General features: G+C 64.7%; 2 protein-coding genes across 3 annotated transcripts; both read right to left on the bottom strand.

Annotated features, from left to right (window-relative positions):
- Nucleotides 1-785: 785 nt before the first annotated feature.
- Nucleotides 786-5,353, bottom strand: HAPLN4 (hyaluronan and proteoglycan link protein 4). Its single transcript, XM_080565958.1, has 5 exons — nt 5,235-5,353; nt 4,170-4,287; nt 3,512-3,874; nt 2,609-2,911; nt 786-1,789 (listed from the first exon to the last, which is right to left on the bottom strand). The coding sequence occupies exons 2-5, from the start codon at nt 4,285-4,287 to the stop codon at nt 1,452-1,454; spliced, it is 1,122 nt and encodes a 373-aa protein (XP_080422084.1). The 5' UTR covers nt 5,235-5,353; the 3' UTR covers nt 786-1,451.
- Nucleotides 5,354-6,313: 960 nt separating this feature from the next.
- TM6SF2 (transmembrane 6 superfamily member 2) lies at nt 6,314-11,549 on the bottom strand. 2 transcript variants are annotated; one of them, XM_080565934.1, is made up of 10 exons: nt 11,239-11,549; nt 8,588-8,685; nt 8,397-8,494; nt 8,105-8,208; nt 7,876-7,958; nt 7,630-7,754; nt 7,448-7,549; nt 7,252-7,344; nt 7,044-7,163; nt 6,314-6,779 (listed from the first exon to the last, which is right to left on the bottom strand). In XM_080565934.1, the coding sequence occupies exons 1-10, from the start codon at nt 11,328-11,330 to the stop codon at nt 6,579-6,581; spliced, it is 1,116 nt and encodes a 371-aa protein (XP_080422060.1). In that variant the 5' UTR covers nt 11,331-11,549; the 3' UTR covers nt 6,314-6,578. The 2 variants fall into 2 exon arrangements, with proteins under 2 accessions (XP_080422060.1, XP_080422061.1); XM_080565935.1 differs by having other exon boundaries at nt 8,588-8,688; nt 11,239-11,511.
- Between the last annotated feature and the right edge of the window lie 1,770 nt (nt 11,550-13,319).

Here is a 13,319-nt window from a genome sequence, read left to right as displayed (position 1 = left end):
GCGCTCTCCATCTGGTTCCTTTTGCCACCCCTAAATTAATTTTAAGCAAACACAATCCTTCTCCGCCGGCTCCTTTTGCCAGCCCCGCTCATGAATCACGCCGGCGGTGAGCCTGATGAATTCATCGGGGCACTGCCTGCGTTAGCCACGGGTGCAGGGGCTGTGTCACCGCCCCGGCTGCCATCCGTCAGCGGGTGACAGCCATCACCTGGGGCTCCGGTGGCCCCCGGCCCCGTGCTCCCCTCCTGGGGGTCCCGGTGGCCAGGAGTGTCACCTCCCGGCAGCTATTTATTATCATCGGTGCTGGGAGGCCGTAAAGGTGATGGATGGACTGTGCTCAGCTGGGCCCGGCGCAGAGGAAGCCCCATGCGGCTGCTGAGCCCCCTCCGGCATGGGGGACCACAGGGTCCCCGTCCCCTGCCCGTGCCCTGCTGTCCCCGCAGGGGCTCACGGGTTGCTGCCGGCACCGTGGTGCCTTGAAACCGCTCCCCCTGCTCACCTGGGACTGGTCCCAATAAATCTGTAGGGATGCCACAGCTGGGACGCTCCTGGGGAAGCCCCAAAGCGTGCTCAGCTCCAGCTGGGAGGAGGGAGTGGTGGCGCCAGGGTCAGTGGGGCTTTGAATATGGACAGAAATCAGGAGCACTGCCCGGCCAGGCAGGTGGGAGCGTGGGGTGAGCGCGGTCCCACGGCTCAGAGCATCCCAGGTTCCTCCTGCGCCCACGCTGCCCCTCCAGGCCCCTCTCCGGCAGCCACCAGCAGAAGGACACACGGGAGCCTGGCTCAGCTCTCGAAAGCAGCCGAAGCTTTTATTTCACCTAAGTCCAGCTCGCAGCACCGGGGCTGCACGAAACCTGGAGCCGGCGCCCGGCCGGGTCCGGGGCACGGGCCAGTGCCTGAGGGCATCTGCTGGCCACGGCCGCTTCTGCTCTAAGCCAAGCGCGAAGGCGAGAGGCTGCAGCGCCCAGCCCCGAGCAGGCGCTGCGGGTGCGTGGCTCAGCCTGCACCGGCGACACAATTTTGGGGGCTCGTTGCACACCTGCGGCGTCCCCAAGGCTGGGTTTGGTGCTGCGCAGCCCTGGCGGCAGCGCGGAGCTGGCGAGCCTGAGGACTGCGGGGGGCTCGGTCCTGCTTTGCTCCTGCCAGGCTTTTTGCACATGCAATGCGCTGATTTCTAAGCGATAACTGCAGGTGGGCTGGGGAGCTGGCACCGGCTCCGAGCGCAGGCCTCGTGCCCGGGTGGCTCAGCGCTTTCCCCTCCTGGTGCCTCAGTTTTTTCCCCCCGAGCATCGCTGGGCTTCGGTGACAGCGGAGCAGGCGCTGGCACTGCCCAGGCTCTTCCAGTTCAAAGTGCAGAGCCACAACCCCAGGGGGCTCCCAGCAGAGTCTGAGGATGCTCCGCAGCCACGCGAAGCTGGGTACCCCCCGCCTTGGGGAGCCCCAGGGCTGCATCACACGCGGTTGGGATGCCCCCCGCCCTGCTCCTTCTCGGGGGCAGCCTCGCCAGCCTTCTTGAAGCAGTACACCCCGAAAAGCTTGTACTTTTTGTCCGGGAAGCCCAGGTTGCGCACGCCGGGCTCCCGGCCGCCGCAGCGCGCCCGCGGGTTGACGATGGGGTAGCGGATGCTGCCGTCCTCCAGCCAGCCGGCCTCGCAGCGGTCCAGCAGCTGGATCTTCCAGGCAGCGTAGAGCTGCCCCACCTTGGCCACGGCCGCCCCGTTGTTCTTGCAGGCTTGCACCGCCTCGGCGTAGCTCAGCTTGCGGTACGTCTTCAGGAAGTAGACTTTGCCTGGGGGGGGGGGGGGAATAAAAGGGGGGCTGTCCGGGGTGGGGACCAGGCTGGGGTGCAGCATCCGGTAGCCGGTGGATGGGAGATGGGGCAGGGATGCTCAGGGTGGACCGCTCAGCCCCACGTCCACCTCTATGGGGAGCCAGGACCCCCCCCTTTCTGCCCCCCCCCTCCCCCAAGTTGAAGGCGATGGAGGAGGCGAGCAGCCGGCACCTTGGCGGGGGCAGATTTATGGGGGCTGCGTGGCGGCGGCCGGCGCTGGCTCCTGGTGGCGATTACGCCCGCTATTTATCCTGCCTGCCACCATTAAATAAACATCCGCAGAGCCCCCCCTCCGTGCTGCCCTGCCAGCCAGGAGGAATTTACACAGCCCCAGAGCCCTCCTGGCTCCGATCTGTCTTGCACGGCCCCGGCCTCATCCATCACCCGGGCCATTTGCTGCTGCAATTACCTCCGTCCCCTGCTCCTGCCCGGGGAATACAGGAGCCTGGCCGGGACCGGGTGCCCCAGCCTGGCCGGTGACAGGGGCACGTGGATGGGTCCTGATCCCTGCTGAGGGTTCCCAGCACCAAACCCTTCTTGATGAGAAGGGGAGCCCTGGGCAGGGGCGTGCAGCCACCTCCTGCTCTCACCCGGGGCTGAGATGCTGGGCAGCACCCGGCAGGACCCCAGCACCACATTGGAAGGGGAATAGGAGGGGAACGGCCCCTTCTCTCCACGGAGAACCACCACCAGAGTGCTGCGGAAAGACCCCCCCCCCCCCATCCAGCTAAAAAGCAGAGCGGTGCCTCAGTTTCCCCTGCACATCCCCGCCATTACCGTTGAGGTTGGAGGTGAAGCAGAAGGCGTCGTAGTGCTCGCTCTCCTTGTGCCGGTAGCCGTAGTTGCGCACCCCCACCGGCGTGTCCTTGCGGCCGCACTCCTCCCGCGGCCGGGAGATGGGGTACTGCACGGAGCCGTCCTCCAGCCAGCCCGCGTTGCACCAGTCCATGCCCTCCAGCCAGGCCTGGTGCAGCTGGTCGTGCGAGGCCAGGATGCCGTCCTGCTGCAGGCACGCCTGCTGCGCCTCGTGGAAGTTCAGGGTGTAGCGGCCCAGGCGCGGGTGGTAGGGGAAGATCACACCTGGGGGGGGGGGGGCGGCGAGCAGGGCTGGGGCATGTGGGCATCGCCCCGGGGTCCCCCCCTTGCACCCAACCAAGGGGGCAGCTGCATCAGGGCGGGTGTGTTACGGAGCTGCCCCGCGCTGGGCGTCATGGGGGGCTTTGGTGGGGCCAAGCCCCGGTGTCCCTGCAGCGAGTGTGCACCAACCCGAGCAGCGTAGCCGTGCCTCCTGAACCCCCTAGAAAGGCTTTTGTCCTTTTCTCAGCGCCCCCAAAACATTTCAGCCCCTCCCGACAGGCAGCGAGGCCGCAGCTCAGCTCAGAGCCACGTGCGGCACCGACGCTGCCACGCGGCCCGGACCCCCGGTGCTTTACGAGGCTGTGCTGCTATCTGTCTCTGCCATTTACGAGCTGTCAGCGCGTAAACCTGGAGCAACAATAAAAGCCAATAACAGATGCAATAAAACACGGCACACGCTGGGAAAAACAAGCGGCCGTAAAGCTGAGCCCGGGGATGCAGCGCTGGGAGCGGTGTCCTGGCCATCCCATGGAGGATGCCATGGGGCCACCCGGGGTCCCCCCCTTGTCGCCGTGCCCCACAGGGCCAGCGCCGTGCCGCTACCTTCAAGGTCCAGCTTGACCATGCCGGTGTCGTCCTCGAGCTCGTTGGTGACCTCGCACTCGTAGCGGCCGTAGTCCTGCAGGGTGACGTTGCGGATGATGAGCGAGGCGTCCCCGAAGCCATCCTCCTGCAGGGCCGTGCGCCCACGGTAGCTGCCGAACGCCCGCCGCGCCTTCCCCAGGGCCACGAAGACGTCCACGAAGGCCATTGGCTCCGTCACCTTGGTCCACTTGAGGCGGATCTCATCGGGGTCGTGGGCCGAGACGTCGTAGTGGTAGCGGCAGGGCAGGATGATGGTGCCGCCCCGGTGCGTCACCACCTTCCCCGGCGCCGTCTGCACCACCACGGCCCCGCTGTCCCCCTCTGCAAGGGACACCGAGCTCAGCGCTGTCCCCGTCCCCAAACCTGCCCCGGAGCAGAGCTCAGCCCTGCAGGGTGGGAAGGAGCCACGGTGGGGACAACGGGGTCAGGGGGCACATGGAGGCGTGGGGAGCATCTTTTGGGGTGGAATTCCCCTCTTTTGGGGGACTTTCAGACCACGTGGGCGGCTCCATTGCGCTTTAATGAACACTAAACCCAATGCCTCGAAGGCTGCAGGCTCCCAAGGAGGGGGGGGGCACCCTGGCACCCTGCTGCAGCCCCCCGCCTGGCCACTCACCCATGACGTGGACCACCTTCTTCCGTCCCCGGGGGCTGGGCGGTGTGTCGGAGGCGAGGACGCCGGCCAGGAGCAGCAGCGCGGCCGGGCCAGCGGCCCAGGACCCTCGGGGGCGCATCTGGGGGGGGGGGGGAGAGCCGAGCCCCTCAGCACCCCCCCCCAGCACCCCAGCTTGGGGGGAGAGGCCGGGAGAGCAGTGGATCAGAGCCCCCAGCCCCAGCCGGTCCCCACCCCACATCCCACGTAGAAGAGCCCCAGGGACCCCCACCCACCCCAGGTGCCCAGACCCCTCATCGCGCCCCCCCCCCCCCCCCCCCGCCGAGCATCCCCCACCCCGCGGGGCCCCCCCAGGGCTGCGTCGGCGCTGAACTCCGCTTCACCCGCTCAGTTACAGCCGGGATGAATATTTCATGGCACACGCTGCGGGCTGGATCTCTTTAGTTATTTATGGCAGCGCCGGCACATCTGGAAACTGAACTGATGGCGCGGGAGGGGGCAGCGGCTGCCCGAACCCCCCCCCCTCCCTCCCCCTCCCCGCCACCCACCCGGCCCTGCACCCCCCCCTTTTTTGGGGGACAGCCCCAAATCCATCCCGCTTGGGAAACGAGGACCCTGTCCCCGCCGTGGGGTGCCCTGGGGGGTCCCCGCCGTGCCCCACATTTGCCCCCCACCCGCCCCGCCGAGGGGACGCGACCCCCGCGCAGGGGGCTGGGGAGGGTGCGCGGCTGGGGGGCGGCGGCACCGGGCCGTGTCCCCCCCCCCCTTGCGGGTCCCGGGGCCGGGCAGGGGTCGGGCATCCCCCGTCCCCCCCCCCCGGCGGCGGTCCCGGTGCAGTGTTGCAGTGCGGGGCACTGCGGCGGCAGCGCCGGGGCTGCGGGACACCGGGAACCGGGGGCGGGCAGCGCAGAGCTGGGGAGGGGGGGGGGGACACCGGTCCGACCCCCCCCCCCCGCACCCCCCTGCACCCCGAACCCCGGTCCCCACCGGCAGAGGGGTCCCGGTACCGGGGGGTGGGGGCTTGGCGGGGGGGGGGAGGGGGTTATCCCGGCCCCCCCCGGCACTCACCGTGGCTCCGCGGCGCCCGTGCCCGGTGCCGGCCGCCGGGAGGGGCCCGGGAGAGCTCCGGTGCTGCCGGTGCTGCCGGTGCGGCTCCGCGCAGGGGGCGGCACCGGGAGCCCGGCCCGGCCCTGCCCCGGCTCCCGGCGCTGCGCAGGGCGGCCGGCTCGCCAAGGTCACCGGTACCGGCACCGGCACCCCGGGACGGCGGCTCCCGGGGCGCTGGAGTCTTGCGGGGTGACCCCGGCCCTGTCCCCGTCCCCTACAAGGGCAGAACCGGGGGGTGGCGTGGGGGGGGGGGGGAGGGGGGGCACGGGTGGGGACCCTCGGCTCGGCTGGGATGTGAGGGGGCACCCCCGAGACACTGCCAGCACCCGCACACGTGTGCACGGACCCCCACGCGTGTATGGACCCCCACGAGCGTGCACGGACCCCCACGGGTGCACAAAACCCCATAAGTGTGCAAAAAAACCCCACGCGTGCGCACAGACCCCCCACACGTGTGCACGGAATCCCACGCGTGCACAAAACCCTGTAAGAGTGCACAAAAACCCCATAAGTGTGCACAGACCCCCCCCACGTGTGCACGGATCCCCACGCGTGCACAAAACCCTGTAAGAGTGCACAAAAACCCCATAAGTGTGCACAGACCCCGCACACGTGTGCACGGATCCCCACACGTGCACAAACCCCCAAAAGTGTGCAAAAAAACCCCACGCGTGCGCACAGACCCCCCACACGTGTGCACGGATCCCCACGCGTGCACAAAACCCCGTAAGCGTGCACAAAAACCCCGTAATTGTGCACAGACCCCCCCCCACGTGTGCACAGACCTCCACGCATGTGCACAGCCCCCCCCGATGTGCACACAGCTGTGCACGCACACACACGCGCTCGCACACCTCTGCCCACACGCGTGCATCCCTTGCACACGCGCTGAGCACCCCCAGCCCCATCCCGAGCACCAAGGGTGGGCAAGGGCAGCGCAGGCGGGGGGAGCCCCCCCCCAACCCCTGCAGCCGGCACAGGGGGCGCACGGGGGGACAAAGCCAAGGGCGCGGGGTGCAGGCAGCGTGGTTACAAAGCCAGACCCAAACTCCTTTATTTTGTAAACAGTTTTTTTCCTGGCGTGGTCCCATCCTTCCTGGGAGCATCCGGGTGGGCCGGGGGCCTCGCGACAACCCCCCCCAGACCACCCAGCTGCACCCCTGTCCCCGCAGGCTGCACCAGGTCCCCCGCAGCATCCCCGAGGGACATCGGGGTGCGGGGGGACGGGGACCGGAGCATCCCTGGGGACACCTCTGCCAGCTCGGCCCCACCGCAGGCTCCTCTTAGGGGGGGCACCCCCCCCCCTCACTGGTGCTTCTTGCCCAGGCTGGCGGGGGCGCTGGGCAGGAAGAACGCGGGGCGGCGCAGGCAGCGGAGGGCCAGGAGCTGCGGCCCCAGCGCGTAGAGGACGTTGGTGACGAGGAAGCTCCACCAGACGTCTTCGGGGGTCTGGTAGGGGAAGGGCGTGCGGGAGTGCAGCGAGGAGCCCAGGTGGGAGAACTGAGCCTGTGGGACACAGGGCAGGGGTGGCACGGCGTGCCCGGCCCCAAAGCTGCCCCCCCCTGCGCCCCCGGCCGCGCGCCCTATCTCTGCATCCGCCGGCTCGCTCCAGCCTATTTCTGTCGAGCTAATCCCCCGCTCCATTAAGATCCGCCGAGGAAAAAAAGTAATTATCGGGCTCCGGCAGCGGCTCTGGGAGCTGCTCCAGATGCAGGTACGGCCCCGGCCCCCCCCCTTCGCTCCCTCCTGGCTGGGACTGAAGCCCCCCACCTGTGCCACGGCTCCGGCGAACACCAGACTCCAGTCGGGCACCCAGGAGCAGCCCGGGCGCAGCAGCCCGTAGATGCAGAGGCAGAAGAAGGGGAGGACGTAGAACAGGTAGAGCAGCATCTGCCAGCGCGGGGACAGAGAGGGTCACCGCGTCCCCCATGGCACAGGGGGACCCCATGGGCCCTGGCCTCCCCCCGGCCACCCTCACCTGCACTTTGGGGTAGGCAACGGGGTCGCGCAGGTAGGGCTCGTGCTGGTAGATGTACTCGAAGCAGGAATCAGCAGGACAGTCCAAAATCACCTGCGGGTGCAAAGGGGGGATGCGGGGGGCCAAGGGGCAGATGTGCCCACCCTGTCCTCCCCATGGCACCTATGGGACCCCCGTGCAGGCGCCCAGCACTCACCATGCCCCTGAAGAAGGTGAAGGCGGCCTCCAGAACCAAGAGCAGGACCAGCGCCACGTCCTGGGGCCGCTGGTGGAGCCACTTGCGCTGCTCCTCTGCAACCTGGGGGGGAGAAAACGCCGCGGGTTGGGCTCCGCTCCCCGCGGTCGCTGCCCCCCGGTCCCTGCCCCGTTTCGGCTCACCTGCTCCGCCGTGAGACACGGCAGGGCCCGGGGCTGCTGGAAGAGCCTCGCCCCAGCCCAGATGGGGATGAGGATGTAGGGCACGTTGAGCAGGAAGGCAGGGCTGATGTCGGAGCTGTACTTGCCTGGGGAGGAGAGCACGGGGTGGGGACGGCGCCCGGCCCCGTGCCAGCACCCGCTGCCCCGGGAGCTGTGGGTGCTGGCGGAGCCGAGCGCTGGCAGCAGGCCCCCTCCGCGCCCCCGTACCTATCAGGTTCCCGAGCAGGAAGACCACGATGCTCATCATCAGAGAACCCAGCCAGAAGAGCCCCAGGCTCCTGTAGCTCTTCCTGCAGAGACAGCGGGGATCGGACCCCTCCGCGAGGCTCAGAGCTGCCCTTCCCCAAAGCTCGGCACCCCTCCAGCCCCTCTGAGCCCCGGGAAGACGCCGCGTGGCAGCGGGACCCCCTCTCCTCCCCGCTGCCATCCCGCTCACCGCTGGCTCATGGCTGTGATCATGGCGAGGTAGAGCCCGTAGTGGACGATGCCGTCCCAGTAACAGATCATGATGCCGTGCGCCGTGCGCAGGTACGGCTCGCCCTGCCCGGGGGAGAGACACCACAAGATTTCGGGGTGGGGGCAAGCACCTTCCCCGCGTTTCCCAGGGGACCTGGCTGCTCCGGGCGCACTCCAGCTCCAAGGATTTCCGGAGCAGGAGCTGCACCCATGCGCGGGCTGGGCACACGGAGCGGCTCGCCACGAGCCCCCGAGGTGGGACGAGGCCGTACCTCCCTCACGTAGACCTCTGCGAAGCCAGAAACGAAGCCATCCTCCTCCAGGGAGACGATCAGGTCAACGGCGGAGGTGAAGGAGAACGCCACGAACACTGCGGGGGGATGGCAGGGGGCGGCTCAGCGCGCAGCCCCCCCCTCCCCACCGCCTGGGCCAGGGGTGCTGTGCACCCTCCCGAGGGACTCACCGCAGAACAGGGGGTCCTGGAAGTAGCTCCCTGCTCTTAGGAAGCAGATGATGGAGACCAGGCCGGCGAGCACCAGCACCCCCGTCAGCACCAGCGGGCTGCTGTAGGACAGGTTGGGGGGTTCAGGCACCCCGCAGAGGGGTGGCACCCCCTGCACGAGCGCGTGCCCTGTTTCATGCCCACCGCATTCCTATTTCCTATATGCCCCCCGGTCCATGTGAACCCCCCCTTAGCACCCCCTGGTCCTGACAGATCTCCACAGCATCTCCAGGGCCTGAAATAACACTGGGGCAGGTGAAACCCAGGGGAATTCCAGGTTCAGTTCCACGGGAAGGGGCTGCCTGGACGAGGCTGCTGTGGCAGGGTGGGCAGGAGCCCTACACACACGCACCCCATCGTGGGCACAAGCTGGGCTTTCGCCCGAAATGCGTTTTGAGTTGGAATCGCTGGGATTTCCATCTCCCTTCTGAGGAGCAGAGCTGCCAGCCCACTTGAACACAGGCGGCTGCTCCCTGATGTACTGCTACAAGAGGCCGTGTAAACCGATTATAAAGCAAACCAGCAATGAGAAGACAAATATTGCAAATTTGTCCTAAGAGTGCAAACAAGTTGTAGGGAAATCTGTCCTGAGCTTGCTGCTTCTCTTCCAAGAAGCAATTGCATTAGCTGGAATAGCTACAGGTCTGGTCCGGCCAATTCTTCGGCTTCTCATGCTATCAAGCTGAAAACATCATGGCATTTTTCACTCAAGCCTTTAACGCTGTTACCAAAGAAAAGGAAAATGTAAAGCCCTGGCTAACTGTCTGCGGAGGCGCTGGTGTCAACAGCTTGCCCTGGAGAAACTCCAGTTACCAGCCCCAGCAATCCCAGGCTCGTGTTCGCCTTCTGCGGGCAGAAGTGTTCTTGTAGGGAAAGGGGACAGGGATGGGATGCGACGTTGGGATGGGATGGGATGGGATGGGATGGGATGGGATGGGCATCACAAGCAGCTCTGGGTGGGGCTGGGTTGCTCCTCACCCCCCTGCACGCACTGGGCGCCCAAACCCAACAGACACTCAACAAAAACAAACACTCAATCAAATAATTGAACTCTCGCTGCGTAAGTGCATTATTACCAGCGTATAATTAATTACTACATAACTGCTCCCATGGAGTGATTAATTCAAAATTCAAACGCGCGTTGTGGCGGAGCAGCACAGCACAGGGCTCCATCAGACATCACCCTGTGTGCAACGGGTTTTGGGGCACACCAGGGTGTGCTGGCACTGGGGCCGCATCCCACATCCAGCAGCATTTTGGGATCCGTGCTTGGGGCGCCAAGGTCCCCCTGCAAAGGGTGAGGGGGGGGCGCTTTGGGGACAGCATCACTCAGCACCGCAGCCTGATCAAGAAATACAGCGTCATATCCCTGCCCCATCCACGCAATGCGAGGGCAGGGGAATAATATTGTTACAGGCTCCAATTCGGGCAAGCACGCTGGAGGTGCTGGCGCTCCTAACGGTTACTGATGGGTTTCATCTGGTGCCACATTAAGCAGAAGAGCTCAGGGGGCTCAGAGGGACGGATCCAGGTGCCCCAGTGGCAGGGCTGCAGAGCCCCGGTGCTGCGCGAGCGCAAGGGATGAGCCGAGCCCAAGGGGTGGAAGGGAAAGCCCGAAAAACGCAAAGGGAAATCAGGAGATTTTGAAGTGAAGCTTCAGGTTGGGAGATGCTTGGTTCTGCAATGAGACGTTTGGCTGAAAGCCCTTCGTGCTCAGTGGGAAAGCCGAAGTAGAAATTAGCTGTGCAAAGAAATACGTAACGAAAGGGGAAAGGAGGAGGATGGGGTCCTGGTAGAAATGCGAAGATAGAAAGTACAGAAAATTGACAAAGAGGATAAGGGAAAAGCCCATAGCTCCTGAGCGTGGGACTGGAAATAAGAGAGGAGTAAGCAGCTGGGGGTGGCTTTACAAAGGGAAAGAAAACAAGCGAGCCGGGTGGTGGCAGAGCTCCGGGGAGCCACGCAGAAAGCTGACAGCAGCTGGTGGTGCAGCCACTTGGTACCAAACCCCCCAGGGCTGCTAAAAACGCCCAAGGAGAGCGTGACGGAGAGCCGGGGGAGCACCGACCGGCCAGGACACGGCTCTGTCGGGCTGCCCAGTCCCCGGGGGTTTGGGAACTGGCGACCCCGGCCACGCTGCGCGTTGTGCAACGAGCCTGAGCAGCCCTGCTGCATTTCTGTTCGCTGATAACAGGATTTAAGTCATAAACGCAGCCGTGAACCACGTCGGCACAGTCCCAGCCTGCAGTGGCCTTTCTATGGGCTCGGCTGGGGCAGGGGCACCCCGAACCCGGCACTGTGCCTTGGGCTCCGGCAGGACCCCAGCTCCCTGCCCCAGACACCGCACCCACCTCTCCAGGTCCGGATGGGACCCAGGGGCCTGTCCCAGGTGGGTCTGCTCCCACTGACAGCTCCCTGACCCCACAGCCTTGTCCTGGGACAACCCAAGCCCCCACTCACGCCCCCCAGCCTGGAGCCAGCATCCCGCACCAGTCCAGCACCGGACCTCGCCCCAGTTGCCCCCAGTTCAGATCACTGCCACCAGCACCCGGCCAAACCCGGCGCCCTGCCCCAGAGGCTTTATCCCAGGCCAGTCCCCGTCCCGCACTCACTCTGCCAGTGCCACCAAGCCGCTGACACCGAAAGCCAGGGGGAAGGCGAGCAGGGAAGGGGCGAGGGCGCCCGGCACGGCGGGGAGCTGCATCCCCGCCGCCACCGCCGCTGGGAGCCCGGACTTTGGCCCCAAGGCCGGGCCAAGAGGCAGCGCCCTTAAAGAGCCAGAGCTGCCCCCGGCAGGAGGGTGAAGCCCCCGGGGGGGTGTCTGGAAAAGGGTGAGGGGGTCCCAGGAGCCCCGCAGCCCCACCACAGGACCACAGGGTTGCAGCACTCGAGGGCTGCCTCGAGGCACAGCGTGGCCAGTGGCGGGGGATGGATAAACGCACTGCAGAAGAGGCTTTGAATGTTTGGGGATTGGGCTTTTTTCAGATTTTTTTTTTCTTTTTTTCTTTTTCAGTTCATTCCGGAACCCTTAAGCACTTAAAAGAGCCAAGAGGACACACCTCTTAAGATCTGTAAGAGGAAAAGAGAAGCGCATGAAAGGCAGCACTTCATCCACGCCTTCAGTAAGGAATTGAATGGAGCAGAAGGCAGGAGCTTGAAGGTCTCTGTGCCCGGCTGGGAGCCCGGCATTAACCTGACCCCTTCCTCTCCAACTCTTCTCCAGCACAAGCATTCACCTCCGCACCAGCCCGGGGAGAGACAGGCTTACAAACTCCCACAGCATTTAGCAGACCCCAAACGCGGCCGCTCTCAACCTTTCACCTTCCCCACAAAGCCTCCACCGACGTGCCACTGTGTCACTCTTTTGCCCTGTTGCTTCAGAGTCCGGGGACTGAATTAACCGCCCTGCACTTTGCCCTGGGCTTGCTCATCACCGCTGGGTGCCGGAGGACTCCGAACACACCCGCGTGCCCCGTCAGCGCGGAGGCAGGCACGGCCGCGAGGAGCGGCGCGACCCGCGGGGAAGGAAGGGCACGAGCCTGACACCAAGGGGTCGATCTCTGGGGCTCGGTAATGAGGCTTGATTTGGGGCTGAGAAGCCACCCAGAAGCACTACTTGTCCAAAAAGCAGCGTGACGGCCTGTAAAAGAAGAAAAGGGATGAAACCAGGTAATGAGGGGCAGCTTGAGTGATAACCTTCAGATCTTCCAAGCCACCGAAGGCTCCAGAAGCGTCACGGCAGGCTCCTTGCTCTTGCAAGGACAAACAAGCCCCAGCTCCTTTGCCTCTCCCCAGCCAGGTGATTGCAGCGGTGTCTCCTGTACTGCACTGCCACATAAACATGGTCAGCACGGGCACTTGTGCTCGGCCACGAGCACCAGGAATTCGTTCTTTGATCCAAAAGAGCCCAACTTCGGTGACCTTCCGGGCACGCCACGACAACCGTCCGTTTGATTAGGTTTCTGAAGATGAAATCCCTGCTTTGTCGGTAATGATGGAAAGGAGGAGGACTGCGCTAAGTGGCTCGCTGAGTTTCTGCAGAACTGACCCCTGCCTGCTGCTCTCAGGGGCACGGGGAATATTGCATTATTTACAATGACACAAGAAAAACAGAGCACAGAAAAGCACGTATTGATGAGCGCCGTCTGCACACGTTATCATAACAGAAGGGTCTCAAGAAAACCAAGGCCGCTGTGTTGAAATAAAAGAATAAAACAACTTTTGCCAACATGACACCAGGCAAGAACACAGCAATCTCTGTAGTATCAGATTAGCTCTAAAGACTCAATCAGGAACAGCAGAAAGCCCGTCCACGAGCACTCACCCTGCCTTTAAGACCATGCTGTGACCAGGTCATTGTTGGTACTAAAAGAATGCGGTGCCACGTATGCTTGGAATAAAAAGCAATTCAGAAAGAGTCTCCGCTCTCCAACAGCCTCCCTGCACGCCCCTACCTGTACAGAAAACCCAGCAGAGTGAGAAATTGGCCCTGTGGTCCTCCAGTCTCTGGTAACCAAGCAAAATCAGCTCAGCAGCCCCAGCTCGCTCCGGCCAAACCCCGGCAAGGTGAGCCAGGAACCAAGAGCTGAGCAGCACCACTCCAGGGAGGACCCACAGGGATTGTTTTCCTAACTTAGCAGGAAAGCACAGCTGTCACAGTGACCTTAATCATTTGAGAAGCGCTGCCAGCTTT

Source organism: Anser brachyrhynchus (assembly GCF_964034855.1).
Source record: "Anser brachyrhynchus genome assembly, chromosome: 23".
Classification (NCBI taxonomy): Eukaryota; Metazoa; Chordata; class Aves; order Anseriformes; family Anatidae; genus Anser; species Anser brachyrhynchus.
Note: the sequence above shows the minus strand (reverse complement) of the source record. Positions and strands in the feature narration are given on the sequence as shown.

Coding starts and splice junctions, on each gene's coding strand:
- TM6SF2 (XM_080565935.1), bottom strand. CDS start 11,330: ATGCAGCTCCCCGCCGTGCCGGGCGCCCTCGCCCCTTCCCTGCTCGCC. Junction 8,209..8,396: donor CAGAGGTCTACGTGAGGGAG/GTACGGCCTCGT, acceptor TCCCCCGGGCAG/GGCGAGCCGTACCTGCGCAC. Junction 7,345..7,447: donor TCACCTTCTTCAGGGGCATG/GTGAGTGCTGGG, acceptor TTGCACCCGCAG/GTGATTTTGGACTGTCCTGC.
- HAPLN4 (XM_080565958.1), bottom strand. CDS start 4,287: ATGCGCCCCCGAGGGTCCTGGGCCGCTGGCCCGGCCGCGCTGCTGCTC. Junction 3,875..4,169: donor GAAGGTGGTCCACGTCATGG/GTGAGTGGCCAG, acceptor TGTCCCTTGCAG/AGGGGGACAGCGGGGCCGTG. Junction 1,790..2,608: donor CTTCACCTCCAACCTCAACG/GTAATGGCGGGG, acceptor CCCCCCCCCCAG/GCAAAGTCTACTTCCTGAAG.